The sequence below is a fragment of the Lissotriton helveticus genome, chromosome 7 (genome assembly GCF_964261635.1).
Source record: "Lissotriton helveticus chromosome 7, aLisHel1.1, whole genome shotgun sequence".
Taxonomy (NCBI): Eukaryota; Metazoa; Chordata; class Amphibia; order Caudata; family Salamandridae; genus Lissotriton; species Lissotriton helveticus.
Window position 1 is genome coordinate 1,151,992,957 of NC_136068.1, and position 24,570 is coordinate 1,152,017,526.

At 45.4% G+C, this 24,570-nt stretch overlaps 1 protein-coding gene across 1 annotated transcript in view; it reads left to right on the forward strand.

The window, feature by feature from the left end:
- The window catches only part of LOC144770056 (ABC-type organic anion transporter ABCA8-like), a 2,854,033-nt gene that overhangs the window by 2,181,259 nt on the left and 648,204 nt on the right, over positions 1–24,570 (forward strand). The window contains exon 25 of the mRNA XM_078654287.1: positions 14,624–14,737. Within this exon, the coding sequence (XP_078510413.1) occupies positions 14,624–14,737 (114 nt within the window). The remainder of the gene's footprint in view (positions 1–14,623; positions 14,738–24,570) is intronic.

A 24,570-nucleotide genomic window follows, 5' to 3' on the forward strand; every position in this document is an offset into this window, starting at 1 on the left:
AAGTTCAGACATGATGTCCTTAGCATCTTTGTCGAGGAGATCATCAAAGTGAACATTCATGTCTCCCAGCACCAGGAATTTACTCTTTCTTATGGCTAGGTGTGCTGTAGCTTCCACCAGGCTAGTCGTAAAATCATACAGCCTGCCTGGGGGTCTATAGACAAGTATACCCGAAAGGGACTGTTGAGGCCCAATTATAATGGTGAAAGAGCCCGCTTCACAATGATCGATCGTCAGGGGCGATAGGGAGCATTCCATCGGAGCTTTAATCGCGATTGCAATCCCTCTGCCCCTGCCGTCCTTCCTGTCCAGTCTGGAGAGGAAGTAACCAGGTGGCATAGCCTCTATAACATCAGGGTCTGAACATTCTCCTAGCCAGGTCTCAGTAAAGAACAGGATATCAAATGCCTCATCCTCCAGTAAGTGATATATTTGTGTCCTGTGTTTACTGAGAGATCTACAGTTTATTAATCCAGCCTTTATTTGTCCTTTATCGGGCTTATAAATTGGGTTTCTAATAGGTGTAGAAGGACATACTGCGCAACTATGCAGAGATATTGCCTCCATAGTGTGTTTACAGGGAAAGGTGAGAGTAGGACATAGATCCAATAGTTCCTGTCTACCATACCGTAAAATAAGGGACTTTGGATGAACAGGAGTAGTAGCCCCGAGCCCCGTCCGGCCGCGGACGGGCGCAGACGGGCTTGACTTTGGCTCGACTTCAGCGTGCTTCCGGCGTGCCCGCTGCACACGTCCGCTGCGCGGTCGCGGTCCCACGCACATTTATGGGAGAGGTAGGGGCAGCTAGAGCGCTGACCTTGCAGCCCTGAGCCCGGAAGTGCTGGGCTCCTCCTCCACCCTCCGCTTAAAACGCGACTAATGGACATGGCGGACCGGGGCGGGAGACTAATGAGTGAATCACCACGCTAAATGAAGTCAGCCCACAGGTGAGGCACAGTTTAAAATTATACACAAGAAAAACACTGTCACAATTAAAATTAGCATCAGATCGCTAAGTTTAAAAAAGACGCTCTAAATTCAGCGCTCGCAGTGTAGGTCTTGTACACACAGCGTTAGCAGAAAGAATCAGCCACTGCCACCGGCTAGACTCATCTCCACGACGCGAATGTGCACAGCAGGTCTTTTATGCACTCTCTCATACAACGCAGCTAGAGCGCTGACCTTGCAGCCCTGAGCCCGGAAGTGCTGGGCTCCTCCTCCACCCTCCGCTTCAAACGCCACTAATGGACGTGGCGGACCGGGGCGGGAGACTAATGAGTGAATCACCACGCTAAATGAAGTCAGCCCACAGGTGAGGCACAGTTTAAAATTATACACAAGAAAAACACTGTCACCATTAAAATTAGCATCAGATCGCTAAGTTTAAAAAAGACGCTCTAAATTCAGCGCTCGCAGTGTAGGTCTTGTACACACAGCGTTAGCAGAAAGAATCAGCCACTGCCACCGGCTAGACTCATCTCCACATCTTGGTGGATGCGGTGCAATGCGACAGTTCCAGCGGCGACACCCTCCTTCGGAGTTGTGATGGCAGGCACAGCAACGGCGACACGCTCCAACCTCATTGCGAGATTTTTCTCCTGATGTGGTACAGTGGTACAACTACAGCGGCGACACCCTCCTTCGGAGTTGTGACAGCAGCAGCAGCGGTGGCGACACGCTTCCTCTTCGTTGTTCTCTCTGATGCGGTAAAGTGCAACAGTTCCAGTGGCGACACCCTTCTTCGGAGTTGCGATGGCAGGCACAGCGACGGTGACACGCTTCTTCTCGTTGAGTCCCGCAGCCTGCTCCTTGTGACACGCAGTTCCTCAGAAGGCCCAAAACAGCAGCGGGCACTTCCACAAGAACGCTGGGGGGTGAAGTCTGTTGTCCCTTAGACTTCAGCAGGAGGCAAGCTCTTTTCCAAGCCCTTGGAGATCCTTCACAAGTTGAAAGCAAAGTACACAAAGTTCCTTTCTCCTTCCTTTGGCAGTAAGGCAACCACTGCAGGCCAATCCCCCAAGCAGCACTTCATCTTGGGAATAGTCTCTCCTTAGTTTCTTCAGGTTTCTCTCCTCAGTAAAGGTTTCTTCTTGTAGTCCGAAAGTGATCTAATTTCATGGGATCAGGGTCCCAATTTTTATACCCCAAAATCCTTTGTTCTCTGAGGGGAGGGGAGCCTTTGCCCAGTCCAAACCAGTTCTGGAACACTCTGTTTACCAGACTTCTCCTTTCCTTTCACAGTGCAGGACATGCACATCAGACACCCCAGAGGAGGTGGAGCCAGCATTGTGGAACGCAAGTACAGTCCTGGAGCACTTTGTTTACAGGACTCCTTCTCTTCTTTTAGTGTGCAGGGCAGATACATCAACCGCTACCCAGGGGGTGGAGCCAGCATTGTGGAAGGCAGGCACAGCCCTATTCAAGGTTCAGGTGCAACTCCTCCCTCCCATCTAGATGCAGATCTCTCTATTCACCACTGGGTGACTCAGCCTGTCTCCTGGAATTCCCCAGCCCTGTCACTCACAAAACCAGACATAGGAATACGCAACCTAGCAGAGGAAGGTTTGAATGGTTAAACAAGCAAATACCTACTTTCTAAAAGTGGTATTTGCAAACACAGAATATTAAAATAAACTTTACTAAAAGATGTATTTTATTATTCTGAGTCCAGGCATACTAAACTCAAATTTCTACCAGGTTCTCTAAGACAGTTAGGATTATAAAATGGAATAACTCTAACAGCCCATTCTGGCCTATGGAGAACAGGTAGCCTTGCAATAGTGAAATACGAAAATGGCTGTAATTCACTATTAGGACATGCCACATACACCAGGGCATGTCCTACCTTATACTTACAATTCACCCTGCCCTTGGGCATACCATAGGGGTGACTGATATGAAGAAATGGGAATGTTTAGGGACTAGGAGGTGGGTGCACTTGCCCAGTCAGTATGACAGTTACAGACTGCACGCTGGATCTGCAATGGCAGACCTTAGACACATTTTACAAGACTACTTCTGTGGGTGGCACAACCAGTGCTGCAGGACCACCAGCAACATTTGGATTTACACGCCCTGGGCACACTCAGTGCACTAGACTAGGGTCTGACAAGTAAACCAAATAGCCAAACATGGAACCACTGATTAATACATCAATTTACAATAGGGAGCACTTGTACTGTGGCACTGGATAGCAGTGACACAGTGCCCAAATCATCTAACACCAGCAAAAATACATGAGGCAACATAAAAAATGGAAGTGAGAACCACGCCAATGGTGCCAGGTCTAACACACATTAACTAAAAGCTGGAAGTCGCAGGTTGCAGGCACTTTATGCGCTAATTGAGAAACCCCATTTGCTGAATTCAGTTTTGGTACCCTAGCATAGAACGGTGGTCTCTTTGATGCCACCAAATCACCTCCATTCTTGTCTCCCAAACCCTGTACACATGATGTTGTGAGAGAAGAACAGATTGGTGCAGCAACTTCCTCCTTTTGCCACATTTTTAAACTGACTGTTAACCACATGAACAGTGTGCAATGGTTTACGGACCAAGCCAGTACTAATTGACCAACAGCAACTCACCCTGCAGCTTAAACAATCATTTACCCTTGCATCAAGATTCTGGACAGTTCTGGCTATAGTCCAAATCCCCTTTACTCATTTGTTTACCCCTTATACTTAATCATATAGTGTCCCTATAACATAGCAATTGTTTTTACCCACACTGGATGAAGGATGCAATAGGTTGTCTCTGGGACCAGTTCCCAAAGCTTGTACTCATGGATGACATGAGGAAACCACATACACATACATGGCATGTGCATTCAGAACTGCATAATATTATTAGTAGGAAGCAAGTGCTCTATCAAACCAATGTTCTGGGAACAAGGTCTTGCGATATTAGTTCAACCATAAGCATACATACTTGGCACTAGGATGAAGGTGTCGATAGAGACAAGAGGTGCTATAGTTGATGGTTTCCCAGCATCCTTGCAGCCGAAATAAAGGAGACAGGAAAGTTGGAATAAGTGTAGTGCATGAATTCCCTTGCTTTCTGCCAGAGGCTTGAACTGAGGGAAAGGCAAGTGTGCCTGAATCCATGTGAAAACCTCCGGAATACACCGTCGGCAAGGCACACAGAAAAACTTGCAGACAGTGGTGAACCCTCTTTCAGTCAGATATGCATTCAAACACAGAAAAGTGGGGAAATGACCCTAACGGCCTAGGTGTGTCCTACCCACGCATCTTCAATGCCCATATCCCTATCTTTCGGCTACAGGAGGGGAAGAAGAAATGGCAGCAATATCAAGGAGATAGTGAGCCCTTTCCATGCTATTATCAAATTGCAGGCAAAAGGAATAACCCAAAAGAACAACAGTAAAAACTCATACATAGTAGTCCACAATGGCATTGTCACTGCATCAGAATAAGAAAATACGCAAACAGTGTGCACACTTGTAGCACAGCTAGAACATGCAACATGTAAAATATGGCAAGAACAAAATCAACAAGGAACATGAATGGTACAAGAAGACAACTGACAATATGCATGCATTAACTTGCGGACCACCCAACAAAAAAATCCTCGTCCTGGACCACCCAATGCGAAATGCTAAGTCAGGACCAACCAACACTCTGGGATCATCCAATGCAAACTTCAGGGACCACCTTGACACAGTCACAGAGACTACCCCAGTGCAAATTGCTAAATACTAAGGGGCCAATTAGGATGGCGGATGGAAAAGGTAACCGACCGCCGTGCATGCATAAAAATTCCGACTGCATGTCCCGTGGCATCCCTCCCAGGCAAATTATGGTGCAAGCCACTCAGAGTCCCACCGCAGTGGACGGATCACACAAAAGACCTTCCGCAATGGTGTCAAAAGCACGAAATCTCACCACAGTGGATAGGGAAAGCTGGTCAATGACCAAAGACGTACGCACATCATGCGATATGACCGCACGGTCAATAAGGATGAGACAGCGGAGCCAGTGTGAGGATCCTGGCAGATCCCACCACAGCGGTGGCGTCCAAGCCAAATGAATGGCGGATGCAACAAACTACACAACAAGTCACAAACTGTGCCTGTACCATCAGCAAACCTCAATAACAGCAGACATGCAACAAAACACACCACATAAACATACCTGAACCAAAATCAATGCCGAGCAGGGAAGACACACCAGGTGGACATCACTCATGTGGACACACCCACATACCATAGTACCCAAACACACCCCTTCCCGGGCCCGCAGCCACAGCAAATCAGGACCTGATTGGCGCGGACAGAGACAGTTAGACGGAATCTGGAAATGAACCTGCATCATCTTCAGTGGCTGTGCAACAACATCCCACCGGAGGACAGTCCATTGAAAACACAACATCCACACATGTGAAATAGTAGCCCATGAAATGTCATATAGGAAAAAATGCCAAACATGTACTTCTACATCATAACAGATTGATGAAAAACTGTGCACAATGCAAATTCATGTCACTGACATAAGTCATGCGATCCCAAAAGAAATGTGTGCTACTTTCACATTGAATGAGAGCTGTCCACACAACAGACTGACTTAATGGCCACTGCCCAACAGGTGATCTGCTATCAACACCAGGCAGAACTGTGCCCAACGAGCCCAGCCAGGCCACCCCAGGAAGGTGATCACCCATATGCAGATTTGCTCCATGTGACTAAGAGTAGCAGCAACCGACCCGTCAGGCGTGGCCGGGCAACCTCTGTCTCAGGGCCCCCGTCCCCACCACCACCTCTACTCCCACAACAACATCAACATGGACAGAAGGGGGATGGGAGCACAGTACACACCTCAGCAACGTGGGAGATGCACACCAGCTGAAATGTCTGCTGGATTTCTGTGCATAGTGACACACCAAGGTGTAAGCAGGTCAGTGTTGCCAGTTACAAGTCACATGTGTACATGGATATCATCCATCATCAGCAGTGAACAGTGTCAGAAACTAGGTGCAAGGGGAGTAGGCACGCGCCATTGTATCTGCTCCCTGTCAGCCTGAAGTCAAACACTACTGCAGCAGCAGATCAACATGGACAGAAGGGGGATGGGAGCACAGTACACACCTCAGCAACGTGGGAGATGCACACCAGCTGAAATGCCTGCTGGATTTCTGTGCATAGTGACACACCAAGGTGTAAGCAGGTCAGTGTTGCCAGTTACAAGTCACATGTGTACATGGATATCATCCATCATCAGCAGTGAACAGTGTCAGAAAATAGGTGCAAGGGGAGTAGGCACACGCCATTGTATCTTCTCCCTGTCAGTCTGAAGTCAAACACTACTGCAGCATCAGATGTATGCAAAACTGAACGTAAGGGAATGTACATGGATGCTAAGGGATGAACCGTGCTGGTAGGTGAAGCAGTGACCTCCAACCCCACCCCAACCATCCACATGTGAATGACAGAAGTGCCAATGACCCACACATCGCATCACAATGTAGCACTCAGCAGTGTCACAACAACAGCCACCACCCAAACTAATCATGTCACATTTCATGTCAGGAAACATTACATACAGTAAGTCAAGTACAGTCACACATGTCTTGTAACCTATCCATGCTGAATGTCGGGAAATACATCAATGTACACCAGTCCCAGCCAAACCCCCCCCACAACCCTCATATGTACAGGAATAAACTGATCCTGTCATGTACATCACAAATAGAGGCCATAACAGTGCGCTGTTCCCTTACACAGTAAGAGTTACTCAACTTGTCTGTTGGACTTGACCCTTTTGCAGGGTCATCCCTGAACTTTTTGCATTCCACCTGTATTTTGTCTGGCCTGTTTATGTTGGTGTTATGGCTCTTGGAACTTTACCACTGCTGATCAGTGCTAAAGTGCATAGGCTCTCCCTATTGTAAATTGCTGTATGGATTAGTGACTCCATGATTGGCTGATTTGGTTTACTTGTCAGACCCTAGTACAGTGCACTGAGTGTGCCCAATGCTTGTAAACCAAATGCAGCGAGTAGGCTTGCAGCAGTGGTTGTGCCACCCACAGAAGCAGCCTTGTAAATTGTGCCTCAGGTCTGCCATTGCAGAGCCTGTGGGAAGTCTGGTACTGCCATGCTGACTGGGCAAGTGCACCCACTTGCCTTTCCCTAAACCTTCCCTTTTCTTCATATCAGAAGGTAGACCCAAGGGCAGGGTGCATTGTAAGTATACAGTAGGACAAGCCCTGACGTGTGTGGCATGTCCTAATAGTGAATTACAGCCATTTTCGTTTTTCACTATTGCAAGGCTACCTGTTTCCCATAGGCCAGAATGGGCAGTTTGATTATTACTTCCTATAATCCTAACTGACTCAGGGAACATGGTAGAAATTCGAGTTTAGTATGCCTGAACTCAGAATGATAAAATAGACCTTTTAGTGAAGTTGGTTTTAACATTCTGTGTTTAAAAATCCCACTTTTAGAAAGTAGGTATTTTGTTGTCTAACCATCCAAGCCTGCCTCTGCTGGGTTTTGTATTCCTTGTCTGGAGTTTGAGTGACAGGGGCTGTGGGATTCCAGGAGACAGGGTGAGTCAGCCCAAGGCTGAATAGAGAGATCTGCATGTATATGGGTGGGAGGAGTTGCACCTGGGACCTGAATAGGGCTGTACCTTCCCTCCACAATGCTGGCTCCACCTCCTGTGGTGCGTCTGATGTCTCTGCCCTGCACTGCGAAAGGAAAGAAGGAGTCATGTCAACAAAGTGCTCCAGGACTGACCAGAACTGGTTTGGACTAGGCAAAGGCCTCTCTGCCTTCAGAGAACAAAGAGAAACTATGTATAAAACGGGGACCAGACCCAAGGACTTTAGATCACTTTGAAAAACAAGAAGAAACCTTTGCTGAGGAGAGGAACCAGAAGAAACTGAGGAGAGACTATCCCTAAGCTGAAGTGCTGCTTGGGGAATTGGCCTGCAGCAGTTGCCTGACTGCCAAAGAAAGGAGACAGGATCTTTGTGTGTACTTAATTCAACTTGTGAAGGATCACCAAGGGCTTGAGAAAAGAGCTTGCCTCCTGCTGAAGTCTCAGGGACACAGACTTCACCTACCAGCCTCCCAAGAGTTCTTTGGAAGTGCCAGCAGTTGTGCTTGTCTGAGGCACTGAGTGTCGCAAGGAGCTGGAAGCGCAGCCGCTGTCATCGCATCACTGGAGAAGGGTGTCGCCGCTGCCGCTTCGCATCGCAGAAGGGTCTCGCATCTCCAAAGAAGCGTGTCTCCGCCACAGCCGCTGTCGTTGCATCACTGAAGAAGGATGTTGCTGCTGCAGCTGTCGCTTCACATCGCAGAAGCATCTCGAATCACCGGAAAAGCGTGTCGCCGCCGCAGTCTCTGTTGTCGTATCACTGAAGAAGGCTGTCGCTGCAGTTGCATCGCATCGCCGAAGCGTCCCGCATCACCGGATAAGCGTGTTGCCATCGCAGCCACTGTCATCGCATCACTGAAGAAGGGTGTCGCCGCTGCTTCTGTCGCATCGCCGAAGCGCATCGCATCACCGGAGAAGCATGTCGCAGGGCCTGTCGCAGCTCAGAAGAATCGTTGAGTCGCCGCACGGCCGTCGGGCATGCACGCATCGTGTCGCATCAAGAAGAAGACACCCTCTTGGTTTCATTGCACTGGATCTTCATTGCATTACGGCATTGCGGGTCGCAACGCCTTGGAAGCGCAGTAAGAAACCAGCGCATCATCGTTCCTGCATGTAAGGAACTAGCGCATCACCTTCCCTGCAACACTTTCGTTGTATAGCGTTACGCATCCAAAGGTACATTGAACTCAAAGTGTCATATTTTAACATCTAAAGAGAACTAAGCTAATTCTACCATTTGAAGTACAGTATTATGGATTTTTGTCGTTTGTGGTCTTGTGTTAAATCTATATGAAGAATACTTATTTGTAATATACAACTGGTGTGGTGTCCATCTGTCGTGTTGTCACTTGATTACTGTATGTGTTCACAAATGCTTTACACACTGCCTCTGAGATAAGCCTGTCTGCTCGTGCCAAGCTACAAAGGGGGTGAGCAGGGGTTATTTTAGGAGTGTACACCCTTACCCTGACTAGACGCAAGGGTCCCTATTTGGACAAAGGTACCTACCTCTGCCAACTAGAAACTCCCATATCTAACATTGTCCATTACCGTAGGGATGCACCTATCACTCCCCCATATTCCAATACCAACAGTCATTTTGGTGCACACATTTCCACAATGTAAGCAGATTTCAAAATCTCATAAGGGATGAAAGCTCCTTTGTCTGAACTAGAAGGCGGAATCACACCTGCTTCTCTGACCTTGGAATTGCAGAGACCTGGTACCTCTTGCGAGATACTATAGCAGCTGATAACGACTCCCTCACTACGTACAGTTCAAACGAGAAACCAATGTACATACACCCCACACACAGAAGGCCTTGCTCGAATCACAAGTTCCCTTGCGTGGAATGGTCTTGTCACTTCCGTTCATACCATTCCAGGCGTTGAATCGGTTCCTCCTCAAACAACTCATTCCTCAGACCTTGGCATATCATCCACATTTTTCCCGGTGCTCAGAAGAGTGCCGGTTCAACTAGAGCTTCAACGCAATGTCCGAACATCCCAGATACATGCACAACCACTGTCACGTGGAACTGTACCATAAAAGAATGCTGCATTTATTGGGGCACTGCCATTGGTAGTGCTGTGCATTAGTTGCAGGCTAAGCTTCCGCCATGCGTATTTCACCTGCGTGCAGCTTGTGTTCCAATGTCACTCGTGCATATTCCAATGGCTCATTTAAGTCTGCCTATCCAACACATCGATAGCTTAACTGGATTATGAGATGTGGGTGAGTCCTTTGTGGGCCCACGGCCAGGAGTGTGCCCGGGATACCCGTTTATGTGATGCCTTGCTGCTTGGCATACATGCTGGCAGCTGGGCGATTGCACAACTCATCATGTACAATGACTACGTTGAACCACTCCCCAACTGGCCTGTAATGCAAATTAGTGAAACGGGGTGGGCGGAGCACATCTGTTCGTTCATGATACTGGATTGGATGGCCGTCCAGTTAGCTGAAGCGGATCACGCCCTTCTCTTGGAACTGATTGCCTCGAAGCTGCTATCACTTTAATGGACGAGTAACTATGTACCTTCACCCACAACTGATTGGAACTATTTACACATGTATCAACTTCTTGTTGCATCTTAAGGAACTGATCACAGGTCTTGAAACAACAATGGGCATGTCTGCATTCGCCTGAACTCAGATTACCTTTGCGGCCAGCAACGCTGGTTGACTCACACCTGTGCAAGGTGTGGCAGTTCCATGGCTGTAGTGGACATTGGCGCTTAGTACCATTCTTGATGCCAACATTCTGCTGTAGGGAGAGTTCTTACATGACTTTGTAGTACTGCATGCATCCTTGTTTAAGCCTTTCACCTGATCACTGTCAGCAGAGCAGTCAGTCAGCGCTGTCCCGGAGTACAGCACAATGAAATTCTTATGGGCTGTGAGTTGTGTCCTCTGACACAGGGCATTGAGCAGATGTGAACCCTCACTTGACTTGTCCAGCAAGGGAAGGGGGGCTGAGATCGTTGTACTCCATCCTGAGTGCTCATCAAAGTTACATCTCCCTCCAGTACATCTGAATATGACATGTATATGCCTATTTTGTTCCGCTGCATAGTTCTGGATATTGTGGCACGTATCTTGCACGTTTGTGACACGTAAATTTTAATAAAGTTTACGCAACTTAACTCGTAATCAATTGTGATCAGTGTTGAGTAGTATGAGAGTGAGGACGAGAGTGTGTGTCTTGTCACCTGGCTGACAGAGGGAACTGGTAGTTGACAGACAGAGCTTCCTGGCATTCAACATCGCGAACAGCGGCTGTGCCTCATCTGTGTAACCAGTGATGTTTCACTGGGTGAACCTGAGGGCCCGTCCCATCACCACTGAGAAGCTGAATGTCATGGTAGGGAAGGTCCTTGTACAGTACCGGAGTCTATATGGTGCTTCAGAGGGACTGTGTATGGCAGGAATAGTCATGGTGGACAGGAGGGTCAGTACATGAGGCTGTCCAGTGCTGTGTGCCTCGGCCTGCTTGCCAAAAGTGATGCATTCTGATTTAGTTGTATGCCTTTTCACAATCAGTACACAGATGCATTTAAGTGTGTGGGGAGGATGGCGCACTCATCATTGTTGCTGCTCAACATGTCGGATACATCACATGTGAGTGTCAGGATGCTGAATAGGTGTTGGTGTTGGTGTCTGTGCTGCAAAATGGATCATAGCAACAGAGCGTCACAGGTAATTGTGTTCATGGAGGACTTACATACTGACATAGGTGATCTGCTATGGAGTGTCCGATCTGTGGCAGCAACACTGACAGCTGCAATGGTGCAGTCACAGGCTCCTGGTCATGCACCTGTCCTTTCCTCAAGCACCCTGCAAGTCCCCCCACATGATCAGAGGAGCCACACACCTGTACACTCGGGCACAAGGTCATCTCCACGCAGCACATGACAACAGGTGTCCAAGCAACAGTGACACGGGTCATCATCACCAAGGAGCACAGGGGTCACAGATGCCAGCACCACCACAATGTACTCACATGAGGGTGGGTAACCGGCACACCAGACACATGCCCCTACATTGCGATGTCAATGTCCCAGCACTCAAAGGAGCCTCCATGATCCACTACTGATCCCACCTCAGCACCAGAAGTAGTCACTGCTGGCATGGGGCTGTTGCATACCACAACTGCACACCCCCAGTTCAGAGTGATGTTCTGCCCAGGACTTCCACTACCAACAAGATACCCCCTCGTGGGCATGGACTGACAAGCAGTGAGGATGTGATTGTTCCACAAGTGGAGAGGCAGGGTAGGTGCCCCCACCGCCAGCATAGTACTGGGTCTGAGGGTTTAGCAAGGTAGGATCCACGTCCACCTGATCCACTGTCTGGGAGGGAGGGTGCAGTTGTAGTCACCTCACCTATCCCTGGTCCAGAGACACTTGTGGGCTATTGAATCTTCAAAGATGCAATTTGGCATACTCTTCTATAAGACTACATCTTGCTGCTATTGCAGCTTACCTCCAAAATAGACAACACATGTCTTTGTTTAGAGTACCCCCAATCATAGCTTTTATGGAAGGACTTAAAAGGATAATCCCTCCAAAGCACCCACCTTCACCAGCCTGTAACTTAAATATAGTACTTACCAGACTTATGGGACCTCCGTTTGAACCACTACATTCAATTTCTAACTTGGAAGGTGGCATTTTTGATTGCCATTACCTCCCTCAGGAGAGTGAGTGAGCTACAGGCATTAACCATTCAAGAACCTTTCAAGCAAATACATAACAATAAGGTAGTGCTTCGTACTAACCCTAAAAAGTTTATGCCAAAAGTTATATCCACTTTCCATATCAATCAGTCCATAGAATTGCCAGTTTTCTTCCAAAACCCGAAGTCAGTGGCTGAGAGAGCCCTACACACACGAGATGTAAGAAGGGCTCTGCTATATTATGTTGACAGAACCAAATCATCAGGAAAACAAAGCAACTATTCATTGCTTTTGCACCACAACATAAATGGAATCCCATCTCAAAATCAGGAATAGCCAGATGGATAGGTAAATGCATTCAGATATGCTACCAAAAAGCTAAACGCACTCTAACAGTTCCCCCAAAAGCACACTCAACACGTAAAATGGGGGCATCCATGGCATTCCTAGGAAACATTCCCCTAGAAGAGATATGTAAGGCAGCTACATGGTCTACCATACACACTTTCACTAAACACTACTGTGTAGATGTGCAAGCAAAGCAGCAAGCTGCTGTGGGTCAGGCTGTCCTTAAAACTCTTTTCCAAACTGCTGCAGCTGGCACAGGTGACCACTGCTAGAGGAGATACTGCTATACAGTCTATGCAAAAATATGAATTCAGCAGCCCACATGCCTCGAACGGAATATGCTACTTACCAGTATGCATCTGTTCTTGGCATGTAGGGCTGCTGACATTCATATCGCCCACCCTCCTCCCCGGTGCCTGTCACAGCTGCAGTACTTTTCTACATATATTTACATGGACATCTCTTACTTTTCTATACTCCATCTTTGCCACAATGGCAAAAACAATCTGAGGATGGAGAAGATGCCCATGCGCACTGTAGTCCAGGGGAGGAGTCACCTATCTCGTGATACTTTGAAGACTCTTCCAGGACAACAAGGTTCAATCATCCAGACCCAACACTAGGCGGCGATCTATGCAAACATATGAATGTCAGCAGCAATACATGCCAAGAACAGATGCATACTGTTAAGTAGCATATTCCTTATCTGAGATCATCTGACTTCTGCACACATTTTTGCAACCCTTTGTTATCATTGAATTTCATAGGATGTGAACAAGACAAGCTGGACTCCACATAAAATAAAAAAAAGTCTTCTACAGAAGTTTATAAGGCCGATGTCTCAATTCCATAAGCGGGAAACAGACTCAACTGCTCTTTCCAACCAGGCCCAGACAGGATCTAGGGGAGTCGAAATTGATCAGGTCAGCGGGGTCAACTGCGGGACCCCCTTTTCAGCTTTTAGGGCAACTGGCTTTACCTCAGAAATCGATGCCAAAACAGGAGTACAATAAGAAGCAGGGTTCCCTTAACCCTTCTACAGGCAGTCCCTCAGTTAGCCTCAGATGTCCTCCCAGGTCCACGTGTTTTCTGAGGAAATGCTCATAGGAAGTCATTCTTATAATGGATATTATCTGAGATTAGTGATAACACCTAATCCAATCCTAATAGAATTTCAACAGTCCAGTCTGATTACTCTTGAAGCAGTCCGATGTGTCTATCCCATAATACCCTGTTCTGGCAAGTCTTCCAAGTTAGCAAGATCTCTGTGCTAGTATCCGGGACTCCCAAATACCACCCAGGGACTGCCTTATTTAAATGAGGCTCCATCCGGGACTCAGTTTGGAAATATTCCACTACCCCCACTAGATGCCAGGTCAAAAGCCTTCCTTACACTAGATGCTGTTTAGTATGAACATGGGAATAGCCAGATCCTATGGCTTAGCACCAATGCACTTCCCCCTCCCAAATATATATATATATTCACAGAAAAAAAAGGTTACTGGGACGTTACAGTTAGATTCAGATTTCACTTGTACAAAACCATTGACATTCAGCAGTTATAGTTACCTGAGCTAACTATAACTTAAGACCCGCAATGAACTGCTATGACCTCACATATTGCATCACGCATGACATGGTCAGTAACATCACTGATGACATCACTGATGCCATCTCAAATGACATCCCTAATGACATGGAGTTCCTTTTTCATGAAACTGGCAAACATTTAAAAAATGTGTGTAATATTCCAGCTTTCAGACTTCACAATTCATGGAGTTTTAGCGTAATTCCTTATAACCCAACATTGAGAATACTAAGGGAAAGGCTTAACACAACCATTATTTAAATTTAAATGGAAATCTCAGCTAGAATAGAATGCACTGAAGCAAAAAGCCAATCAAATTGCATGCTGTCTTTTTTATGCTCGATTGAAAGAAGAATTAAGAATAACATTTTTCTTATTTCATTGTTTCACAGCTTATTTGTCTGACAGGCTACTCTGCATCTGCAATGCTCCTGGTTTATGTGATTTCATTTGTATTTCGTAATGGGCGAAATAACCCAGATTTCTGGGCCTGCATCTTCCTGACGGTAAGACGAAATTAGCTTTCCCAGTATTTTAATATATCTACTACCTAAATCTACAGGTGATCTGAACGTCCATGCTGTTAAACTTGTGACAGATCAGTGGGTTCACATAATCCCTGAAGAGATATGTGTGAAAATAGCAAGTCACCCTTTGCACTGCTAACAAAATTGGTAGTTTGTTTTCTATTCATTGCACATGCATCTGAGTGTAAACATCAAATCACTATTTCTCATTTTAGTGAGCTGGATTGGTGAGGTATTGTACCTACTGGCTATATCTATGTTTAACCTGTGTTTACTACGTTAGGTGACTTGTGATTTTTTTTTCAGTGAACTAGTATTTATACTGCAATGATCTGTCTGTGATATGTAGTAAATAAAATCCTAAATGAGGATCCAAGTTCGCTGGATGTAATGCATTCAATGTGTTGTCTCCCCATCAGCAGAACACTAAAGAAAAAAGGAGAAACCCTAACACTATTTAAACATATGGCCTCAAATGGTATTTGGTTACTGCACTCAATATCACACTACTCACTGCTGACACCAAACCTCAACCTTAATCCGTGCCTCCATACCTCCGTGCTCATATGACCCTCCATTGATCATGACTACACCCCCTTACCTTAAATTAGCTGCACCCCCTTACCTTAAATTAGCTGCCTCTCCCACCATTTTGTATTATTCTGTTTGCTGCAAATCAGTACCTTGCTGAATTGATTTTTCCCAATGAAAATATAATTACCATGCCATGCATGGCTCTCACTGAACGTAGCTATTATGTATACCAGATTCCAAATGTAGTTATACAGTGCAAGTATATAGCAACAGTGGAAACACAAGTTGGCTACCACAGTTGCTACATTATAAAATAATTCCAGCTTGCTTTGACAGGGCTCTCTGAGAGCCTGCCAGTGCAACCCTGGCTCTCTGCTCGTGTGAGAGCTTCAAGAGGGGAGGGCAGGGCAGGGAAGGCACAGAGATTGGCTAGTGTTGGTGGCAATGGATCAGGTATATATTTTTTTACATGTGAAACAGGGAGGAGAGGCTTACTTACTACTACTCTGCCCCTGTGTAGTAGCAGACAACGCACCACAATTTTTCACCTCGCAGTTCAGAGTGACATCATAGACAACTTGAGCTTCATTCTTTTTCTTTATTTGATGTCAATTAGAACTCTGGTGAAAATGATCTGATATTCACTGTTACCCTTCTATAGTTGTATATTTTATTTGGACTGCATAGGAGTCGTTAAGATGCGGTGTTGCATCATAGAGAACTCTAGATGCCAACATGCAATACCGGTCTTGAATTTTTTTCTCATGACTGGAAATATAGGGTCTATATTGTGCGCTAGAGAAATATACACATTTAACTACCGTTCTTGTTAACAATGCTGGGTATTCTGCCTACTTCATAATTGTTTAACACATGACAAACAACAGTTTATACATGTTACCTACCATACATTTTCAGTTGAAGCAGAATCAGTTCTAATCTCTTACAGGAATCTAAGAACACTTCAACAGTAGTTACTCGAAACATTTCCCACACTTTAAAAATACATATCTCTTAATTCTAAATGTGAAAGCCATCCTTTCATCTCCAGAATGACTGCCTTAGAAAGTTCATTGATCCAATCCTCTGTGAAACTGTATGTGAGACACTTTTTGTACAAAAATACCTTCTGAGTGACATAGGTTTAGTGTCCTAAACATCCTTTACAAATATGTCCCACAGACATCATATTTCCTATTATTAACTCCAACTGAAAGATATAGTTATACAGAGCACATAGAATACAATATGTATGTCAGTCTATAGTTTAACAATGATATACAGGTAGCACTCCAATCCAAGTGGCATGGTGAGTAACTTTTTTATTTTTTTAGAATCAACTTTCATATCAGTCTTATTAATTTCTTCATTTTGCCCCTATATCCGCCAATTGCCTTTTGAAAAATATCAATTTTTTTATTTTATTATCAGTTTTATATAGTGCGAATCAAACCTAAACATGTGCTTTTTTGTAGGATCAAGGTGCATTTATACATGCATTGGTATATGTATGTGGTAGACCTGTTATCATTAGGGTGGCCTTGCCTCAACGTTTTACCTGCTTACCTCCACTTTTTTCTCTATCTTTTTGTTGGCCTTAAGAGGCTGAGCACTTTACCACTACTAACCAGTACTAAAGTGCACATGCTTCTCCCCTAAAACATAGTGGCATTTATGGATACCTGATTGGCATATTTAGTTTACTTACAAGTCCCTTGTAAAATAGTGTACCATTTACCCTGGGGCTGTAATCTAAAGGCTACTAGTGGGCCTGCAGCACTGATTGTGCCACCCACACAAGTAGGCTTTCAAACCTGTCTAAGTCCCACTGTTGCAGTGCCTGTGTGTGCAGTTTACTGCCACTTCGACTCTGCATTTAAAAGCACTTGCCAATCCTTAAACATTTATTATACATTAGTCACCCCTAAGGTAGGCCCTAGGTAGCCCTAAGGGCAGAGTGCTGTGGAAGTAAAAAGTAGGACATGTACTTTTAAGTTTTACATGTCCTGGTAGTAACAAACATCTACATTCATTTTTCACAACTGTGAGGCCTACTCCTGTCATAAGCTAGCTTTGGGATTTCCTCAAAACACTTTGAAGCTGTAATTCCTGATTAGGAAGGAGTAGGTAAATCATGTTTCATATTTTAGGAATGGTAATGATAAATCCTTTTTAGTGGTAAAGTTGGATTTGACATTACTATTTTAGAAATGGCACTTTTAGAAAGTGGACATTTCTCTGCTCCTAATTTTTCTCTTTGTGCCTGCAGCCTGTCTCCAATACACATTTGGGCTGGGTGACAGCTACACTTTGTACATTCCCTCTAGAGAGCCACAAATACAGGAAGGGTGGATGTGACAGAGGACTCGCCTGCACACATGTGCATTTTGGTAGCCTTCCTGGGCAGGACGGGGGAAAGGGAGCTCAGACTTACATCTGAATAGGCTATGACCTGTCCCCACTCAAAGGACTGATTACACCCCACAGTCTGGCATATAGGGCAGGGATAAAAGGGGGCCTGTGCACTTTAAGGAGCTGCTTCGAAGTCATCCCCACGTAAAAGGCACATTTGGGAATAAGTACTGAGGCTCTGACCCTACAAAATCAGTACACTATTGGACCTGGGAAGAACTCTGCTGGAGTAAAGACTGCTGTGCTGTAAGGATTGACACTTTGCCTTGACTGACTGTTCTGAGGAACTGCTTCTCTGCTTTACTGAGATGCCCTGCTGCCTGCTGATCTCTGCCCTGCTGAGGACATGAACTAAACCTATCTCACATTAACCCAGAGTGACTCCATGAGCTTGCTGGCTTACCTTCTGTTTTCTGAAGTCTCAGGGACACAAAAGACTTCTTGCAACTCGCCTAGTGCTTCTGAACTCTGCCATCTGTGAGTTCTACACTTGCCTGAGGTGTCCCCTCCAGTCCAGGGGTCTCAGAAGTTTGTTCTGCAGCATAAGATCACCACATAGAACAACAAACTGCAGGTCTCGAGCTGTTTCACTGAGATAAAAACAGAGTGGAGAGACAGCACTAAGGGCTTGATTTAGATCTTGGTGATTTTACTCCGTCACAACGGTGACCGATATCCTGCCCACCAAAATATAAATCCCATACAGAACAATAGATTAAATTGAATTAGGAGACCACTTTGACCAATTAAATAAAATGTGAATTTGTTATAGCTTGAGCATGAACGTGCAAGATTACTGGAGTCCTTTGCCGTGTTCTTCATTCACATATCCCTTTTTATCATTACCACAGTAATGAGAAACTGAATATATGCAGCATATCTATGCTGATGGCACTCACTCTTACGCCACCTTCTACACTACTTCCACTCCCAACCATTTGAAAAGTTGTATGCTCTAGGCTTAACTCATGCTATGTGGCCCGTCCCATCCCATATTCCAAGGCGAACATCAACTGACAACTCTAATTGGTCTGGCTAATTTATCACAGTAAAATCATTTGTGTTCAAGTTTGAAGATTCATGCACAGTTTTGTAAAGCTGTATACAAGTACCTGTTGTTATCATTAGCCAAGATACTACTGATTGAATTGCTATGGAGTCTCAACGTTTCTTTATTTACCCTTCTGAGCAAATAAAATATACACTTTTGTAGTCTGTAAAAATGTACCAGCACTGGTCATTAGGGCTGCTAAAACCTCAAATGGGACAATAACTGCATTGTTTAGTGTAGCTGACATAGCAGGACTTCTCATATAGGATTTCTTCCAGGAAATTCCCATTAAGGCTCCCCACCTTTGAATGGAAGAGTAACAGCACTTCTCAGGTTTACTTAGTCTTAATGGACCAGTATCTGGACATTTCAATAGGACTGCTGTAAATGCAGTGGATAATCTTATAAAAAAGGCAGTGTTTTGAATGGCCTACAATCTCATCTCACCTTTCACACTAATGAAAAGGTGTGATGAATAATTTTGTGTGTGTGTTTCGTAGACCCTCTCAGAAAATGTCCCAGACCGTGTATGTGACTGACACTTTTAATCTTTCATGAGTATTCTCGGTGGTGGAGAAATGTCCATGCATGGTGGTGAGTACTTTTTCATCCCACTAGATCCTCTATAAATCATCAAGATGGTTTACTTCCATCTGCGATTAGCAGTTACATGTGTGCATCATAGCAAGTTTAACATACAATTGAAAGCTTTTGAGGACAGTTACATGAGTAGTCCTACATTGGGTAATAGTAACACCTGTTATTTATAGTACTATTTAATAAAGCATGTTATTATTATTAAATCTTTGATTCCCTAAAAAGATACATAGACCAATATAAAAATAAAATTTCATAGATTGGAATACCTCTTTTGGAGCAATAGACAAATTTAGGGGCTCATTACGATGGCGGAACGATCGGCAGTGGCGATCGTTCCGCCATCATGAAGAGAATTACCCACCACCATATTAGGATGGTGGCGGGTATCGCGGCGGATGCAAAGTCAGTCTGCCAATTTTCCACCGGTGGCAATCGGCATGATTGCTTGCCGGGCGGAGCGGAGCCGAACCACCAATATGGTGGATGTACCTTGCAGGCACAGTCCGCCATATTAGGATGTGCGTGTTTGAGGCTGGTGGGGAATGCCTTTGGAGGCCTGTAGCGTGCCCCCTCTGTGGGGGGGTTTGGAGGGTGCACTGGGCTGGTAGCCATGGTACCCCTCTGCAGTTCCCTGCACCAAGTGATAGCCACCGCGTGGTGCCTGCCATGTGGTGTAGGGAAATGCTGTGCATGCTCATTTACCATTGCAGACGGTGCTGCAGCCATGCGCCCACTTGTATGGCGGGCGCATCCTAATTGCACTGGGGGACCGCTGCAAGTCTGGCGGGCGGTCGCATCACCGCTATGATGGAGGACGGCCATCATAATGAGCCCTTTAGTATTTATTTGATCTAGTTTGTATTCGAGTAATTCTCATCACAATCGGGATGCCTTTTCCACTGGCCAAGGTGGTATTTCTTTGACAAGATAGGCAGCATACCAATGTCTTATATTTATTGGATTCAGAAAAGGGGGTGGTCATGAACAGAGTGTCTGAATTAAGCAGACCACTCTTACCCAGTCCAAAGATCAGGGCTTGATCCATCACCGTTATTTAGCTCACTGCCCCATCCCAGCTCAGAACCTGGCTATATGCAAATTAGTCTGTCCCTGGCCCAGTGCATCATGGGAACAGGGCAGACCAAACTACCAAGCCAATTCTTCACCAGAAAGGAGACAAGCTTCCGGGGACCGGTTTCTGCCATTTCAGGCGTCGTCGGCCCGGCTTGCTTGAATCCTGATGGAGCAGTGAGCAAGGGACTCATGTCTGAGTATACCCTGCCAAACCTATAGTGGCCAAAAACGATTCAGAAAAGGGGGTGGTGATGAACAGAGTGTCTGAATTAAGCAGACCACTCTTACCCAGTCCAAAGATCAGGGCTTGATCCATCACCGTTATTTAGCTCACTGCCCCATCCCAGCTCAGAACCTGGCTATATGCAAATTAGTCTGTCCCTGGCCCAGTGCATCATGGGAACAGGGCAGACCAAACTACCAAGCCAATTCTTCACCAGAAAGGAGACAAGCTTCCGTACATTGCATACAGCCAGGTTCTGAAACTGGGATGGTGCAATGAGCTAAAAAACGGTGTTGGATCTAGCCCTGATCTTTTGACTGGGTGAGAGTACTCTGCTTAATTCAGAGACTCTGTCCATCACCACCCCTTGTTGTAAATAATTTTGTCCACCCTAAGTGTGGAAGGGTATACTCAGATGTGAGTCCCTTGCTCATTGCACCATCAGGATTCAAGCAAGCCGGGCCGAAGACGGCTGTAATGCCAGAAACCGGTCCCCGGAAGCTTGTTTCCTTCCCAGTGTAAGAATTGGCTTTTGTAGTCTGGTCTGCCCTGTTCCCATGATGCACTGGGCCAGGGACAGACTAATTTGCATACAGCCAGGTTCTGAAACTGGGATGGTGCAATGAGCTAAAAAACGGTGTTGGATCTAGCCCTGATCTTTTGACTGGGTGAGAGTACTCTGCTTAATTCAGAGACTCTGTCCATCACCACCCCTTGTTGTAAATAATTTTGTCCACCCTAAGCGTGGAAGGGTATACTCAGATGTGAGTCCCTTGCTCATTGCACCATCAGGATTCAAGCAAGCCGGGCCGAAGACGGCTGTAATGCCAGAAACCGGTCCCCGGAAGCTTGTTTCCTTCCCAGTGTAAGAATTGGCTTTTGTAGTCTGGTCTGCCCTGTTCCCATGATGCACTGGGCCAGGGACAGACTAATTTGCATACAGCCAGGTTCTGAAACTGGGATGGTGCAATAAGCTAAAAAACGGTGTTGGATCTAGCCCTGATCTTTTGACTGGGTGAGAGTACTCTGCTTAATTCAGAGACTCTGTCCATCACCACCCCTTGTTGTAAATAATTTTGTCCACCCTAAGCGTGGAAGGGTATACTCAGATGTGAGTCCCTTGCTCATTGCACCATCAGGATTCAAGCAAGCCGGGCCGAAGACGGCTGTAATGCCAGAAACCGGTCCCCGGAAGCTTGTTTCCTTCCCAGTGTAAGAATTGGCTTTTGTAGTCTGGTCTGCCCTGTTCCCATGATGCACTGGGCCAGGGACAGACTAATTTGCATACAGCCAGGTTCTGAAACTGGGATGGTGCAATGAGCTAAAAAACGGTGTTGGATCTAGCCCTGATCTTTTGACTGGGTGAGAGTACTCTGCTTAATTCAGAGACTCTGTCCATCACCACCCCTTGTTGTAAATAATTGTGTCCACCCTAAGTGTGGAAGGGTATACTCAGATGTGAGTCCCTTGCTCATTGCACCATCAGGATTCAAGCAAGCCGGGCCGAAGACGGCTGTAATGCCAGAAACCGGTCCCCGGAAGCTTGTTTCCTTCCCAGTGTAAGAATTGGCTTTTGTAGTCTGGTCTGCCCTGTTCCCATGATGCACTGGGCCAGGGACAGACTAATTTGCATACAGCCAGGTTCTGAAACTGGGATGGTGCAATGAGCTGTAGTGTAGTTCCTATCTTCCCAATAGGCTCTGCGCATTGGAATAATACCTACAGCAGTAAAGGCCTAGGCCAGACGTTAACTAGGTCTACTACTGTCGATACTAGACTTAAAGTTTTGGGTTTGCCAGCTTAGCTCAGAGTTCACTAGAAACTTTCTCGAATGTTCAAGGAGGAATTAACTTCCCTGATTAGACAAGAAGGGATTTAGTTTCTGACAACCATAGAACATGACAACTTTGCTCTCCCCTAATCAAGAGTCAATCTCGAGAGTCGTGTGAACAAAAGGCAAATTATTTTACTCAGTCAGTACGTGCATTCTTAGTCTCATCAGAATGTAGAGAAAAGGAAGAGACGGGCGTGTTCAATAAAAAGGTGTTATTTATTGATCAGTCTCTTTTCTCATACAAGAGAAATGGATCGATATTATTGCAATACTTATAGTTAAGTAAAGTGCATACATTAAAAGCAATAGTATAAAATAATACTGTAAAAACATTGATATGGTTTCTAAGCCATAAGATGTTTTAAAATGAATAAAATATATTACATACACATATACATTTGACTAAACGTACTCAACTGGTGTTTCTAGATACGCCTACCCTGTGTACCTGACCTAAGTCTAATACGTGGGCGGGAATAGATAGTTACAGTTTAAGTTAAGTTTGTTTTTGCCAAGTGAATAACTAAAGAATTCTCTGTGAGGGGTTATTCAGTTCTGTACCTGGAAGTTAGGATGAATGAGGAATGGTATCTCTCTCTCTGGTCTCGATATTCCAGGCTGCCTGCGAGGGCTGCCCAGAAACGCCGGTGCTGGATTCTCGGCAGGAGAAAGCAGCGCGTCTCTCAGCGCGTCAGAAAGGCGGGGCTGCTGCCAGCGGGGTCTGCTCTGCTCTTCGCTTCGGCAAGTATGGCTGCTCCGTCTCGTCACCACGCGTGTGTTTGCATATGGCAAGATCGGTAATATTTATACCTTTAAGGTGCCGAGATTGACGTAAGGATGGACATAGATACGTCAATAAGGATGTCATACGACTTGCTCGTTAGCACATTCTTTTACTAAAGTTCTCGGTGAAATCAAAACAATGGCCACAGGGTTTTGCCCAGGTTGTCATAGGTTTGATTTGTTATGAGAACTCCGTATGCCTTATCAGGGGCTGGAGGAATATCGCTTGTCTAATTAGATCGCAAGTGTTATGACCTAATCAGATAACACGTTCCTGTGCCGTAGTGTGACTGCGTCAGATAACGGTATCTGCATCATGGGGGTTTTCTGCCTCATGGGCTGACTGCTAGTTAACTTGTTGGTTTGTTTAACTAGAATAGGGTCAGGAATAGGGGGATCGATTCAGAACCTATAGGAATACATGACACCCACTCCACGCTAACTATGGACATATTTACTAATCTAGGCATAGTATAACATAGTACAACATACTGTAGAGTAGGGTGTATACCTTACCACCCCAAAATACATAAATGCATTTTGAAATTTTCAAATATACTGAAAAATTGCAGACATATATATATGGTATGCACTCAAGCTGTAGAAAAATGCCAAAGTAATCGCATTTGTATACATTATTGCTTATTTGGTATATGAGAATTACACATGAAATGGTTTCTTAAATACAGAAAAAAGTTTCGAGACCATTCCATCACAGAATAAAATATCTATGAACATGCCAGCGGGCAGCTAATGTCTATAAGTTATCTAAAATTTAGAAACCTTAGTTCTCTAAGAATAGTTCTTACTTTAAGCAGAAGATAGTGTCCCGAAAAATATGCAAAAATATTTGGGGCTGCTGGAAAAACTGCTGTCCGTGAACTGGAGCGAAATTGTTCGTGTGACTTTATTTTTAAAGTTGAAGGCCGAATTCAGGGAACGCCGTGTGCGAGCTTGCTCAAAAGTCTCTATTTCTGTTCGGGTGAGAACATCAAATCATTTAGGCTTTCGAAGAAACTGTCAACAGCTTCCTGGGAAAGTTCCACTAACTCGGAAATAGGTGTAATCATGCATTCTTGCGCATGATTGTCTCCATTGACATTCTGATTTGCATTACTGACAGAAGGTCGTACCTGTTCGATGCTGCTTTCATCTTGAACTTCACTACCCATCAATCGTAGTGGTGAAGCTTCCACGAATGCCGTCATCAGGATTGGTAGCCTTTGAGGGCAGCACAAAGCATGAACCTTGATCGGGCTCAACAATGTTTCTGCATCCATCGGCGCATCCGATTGTAGCGT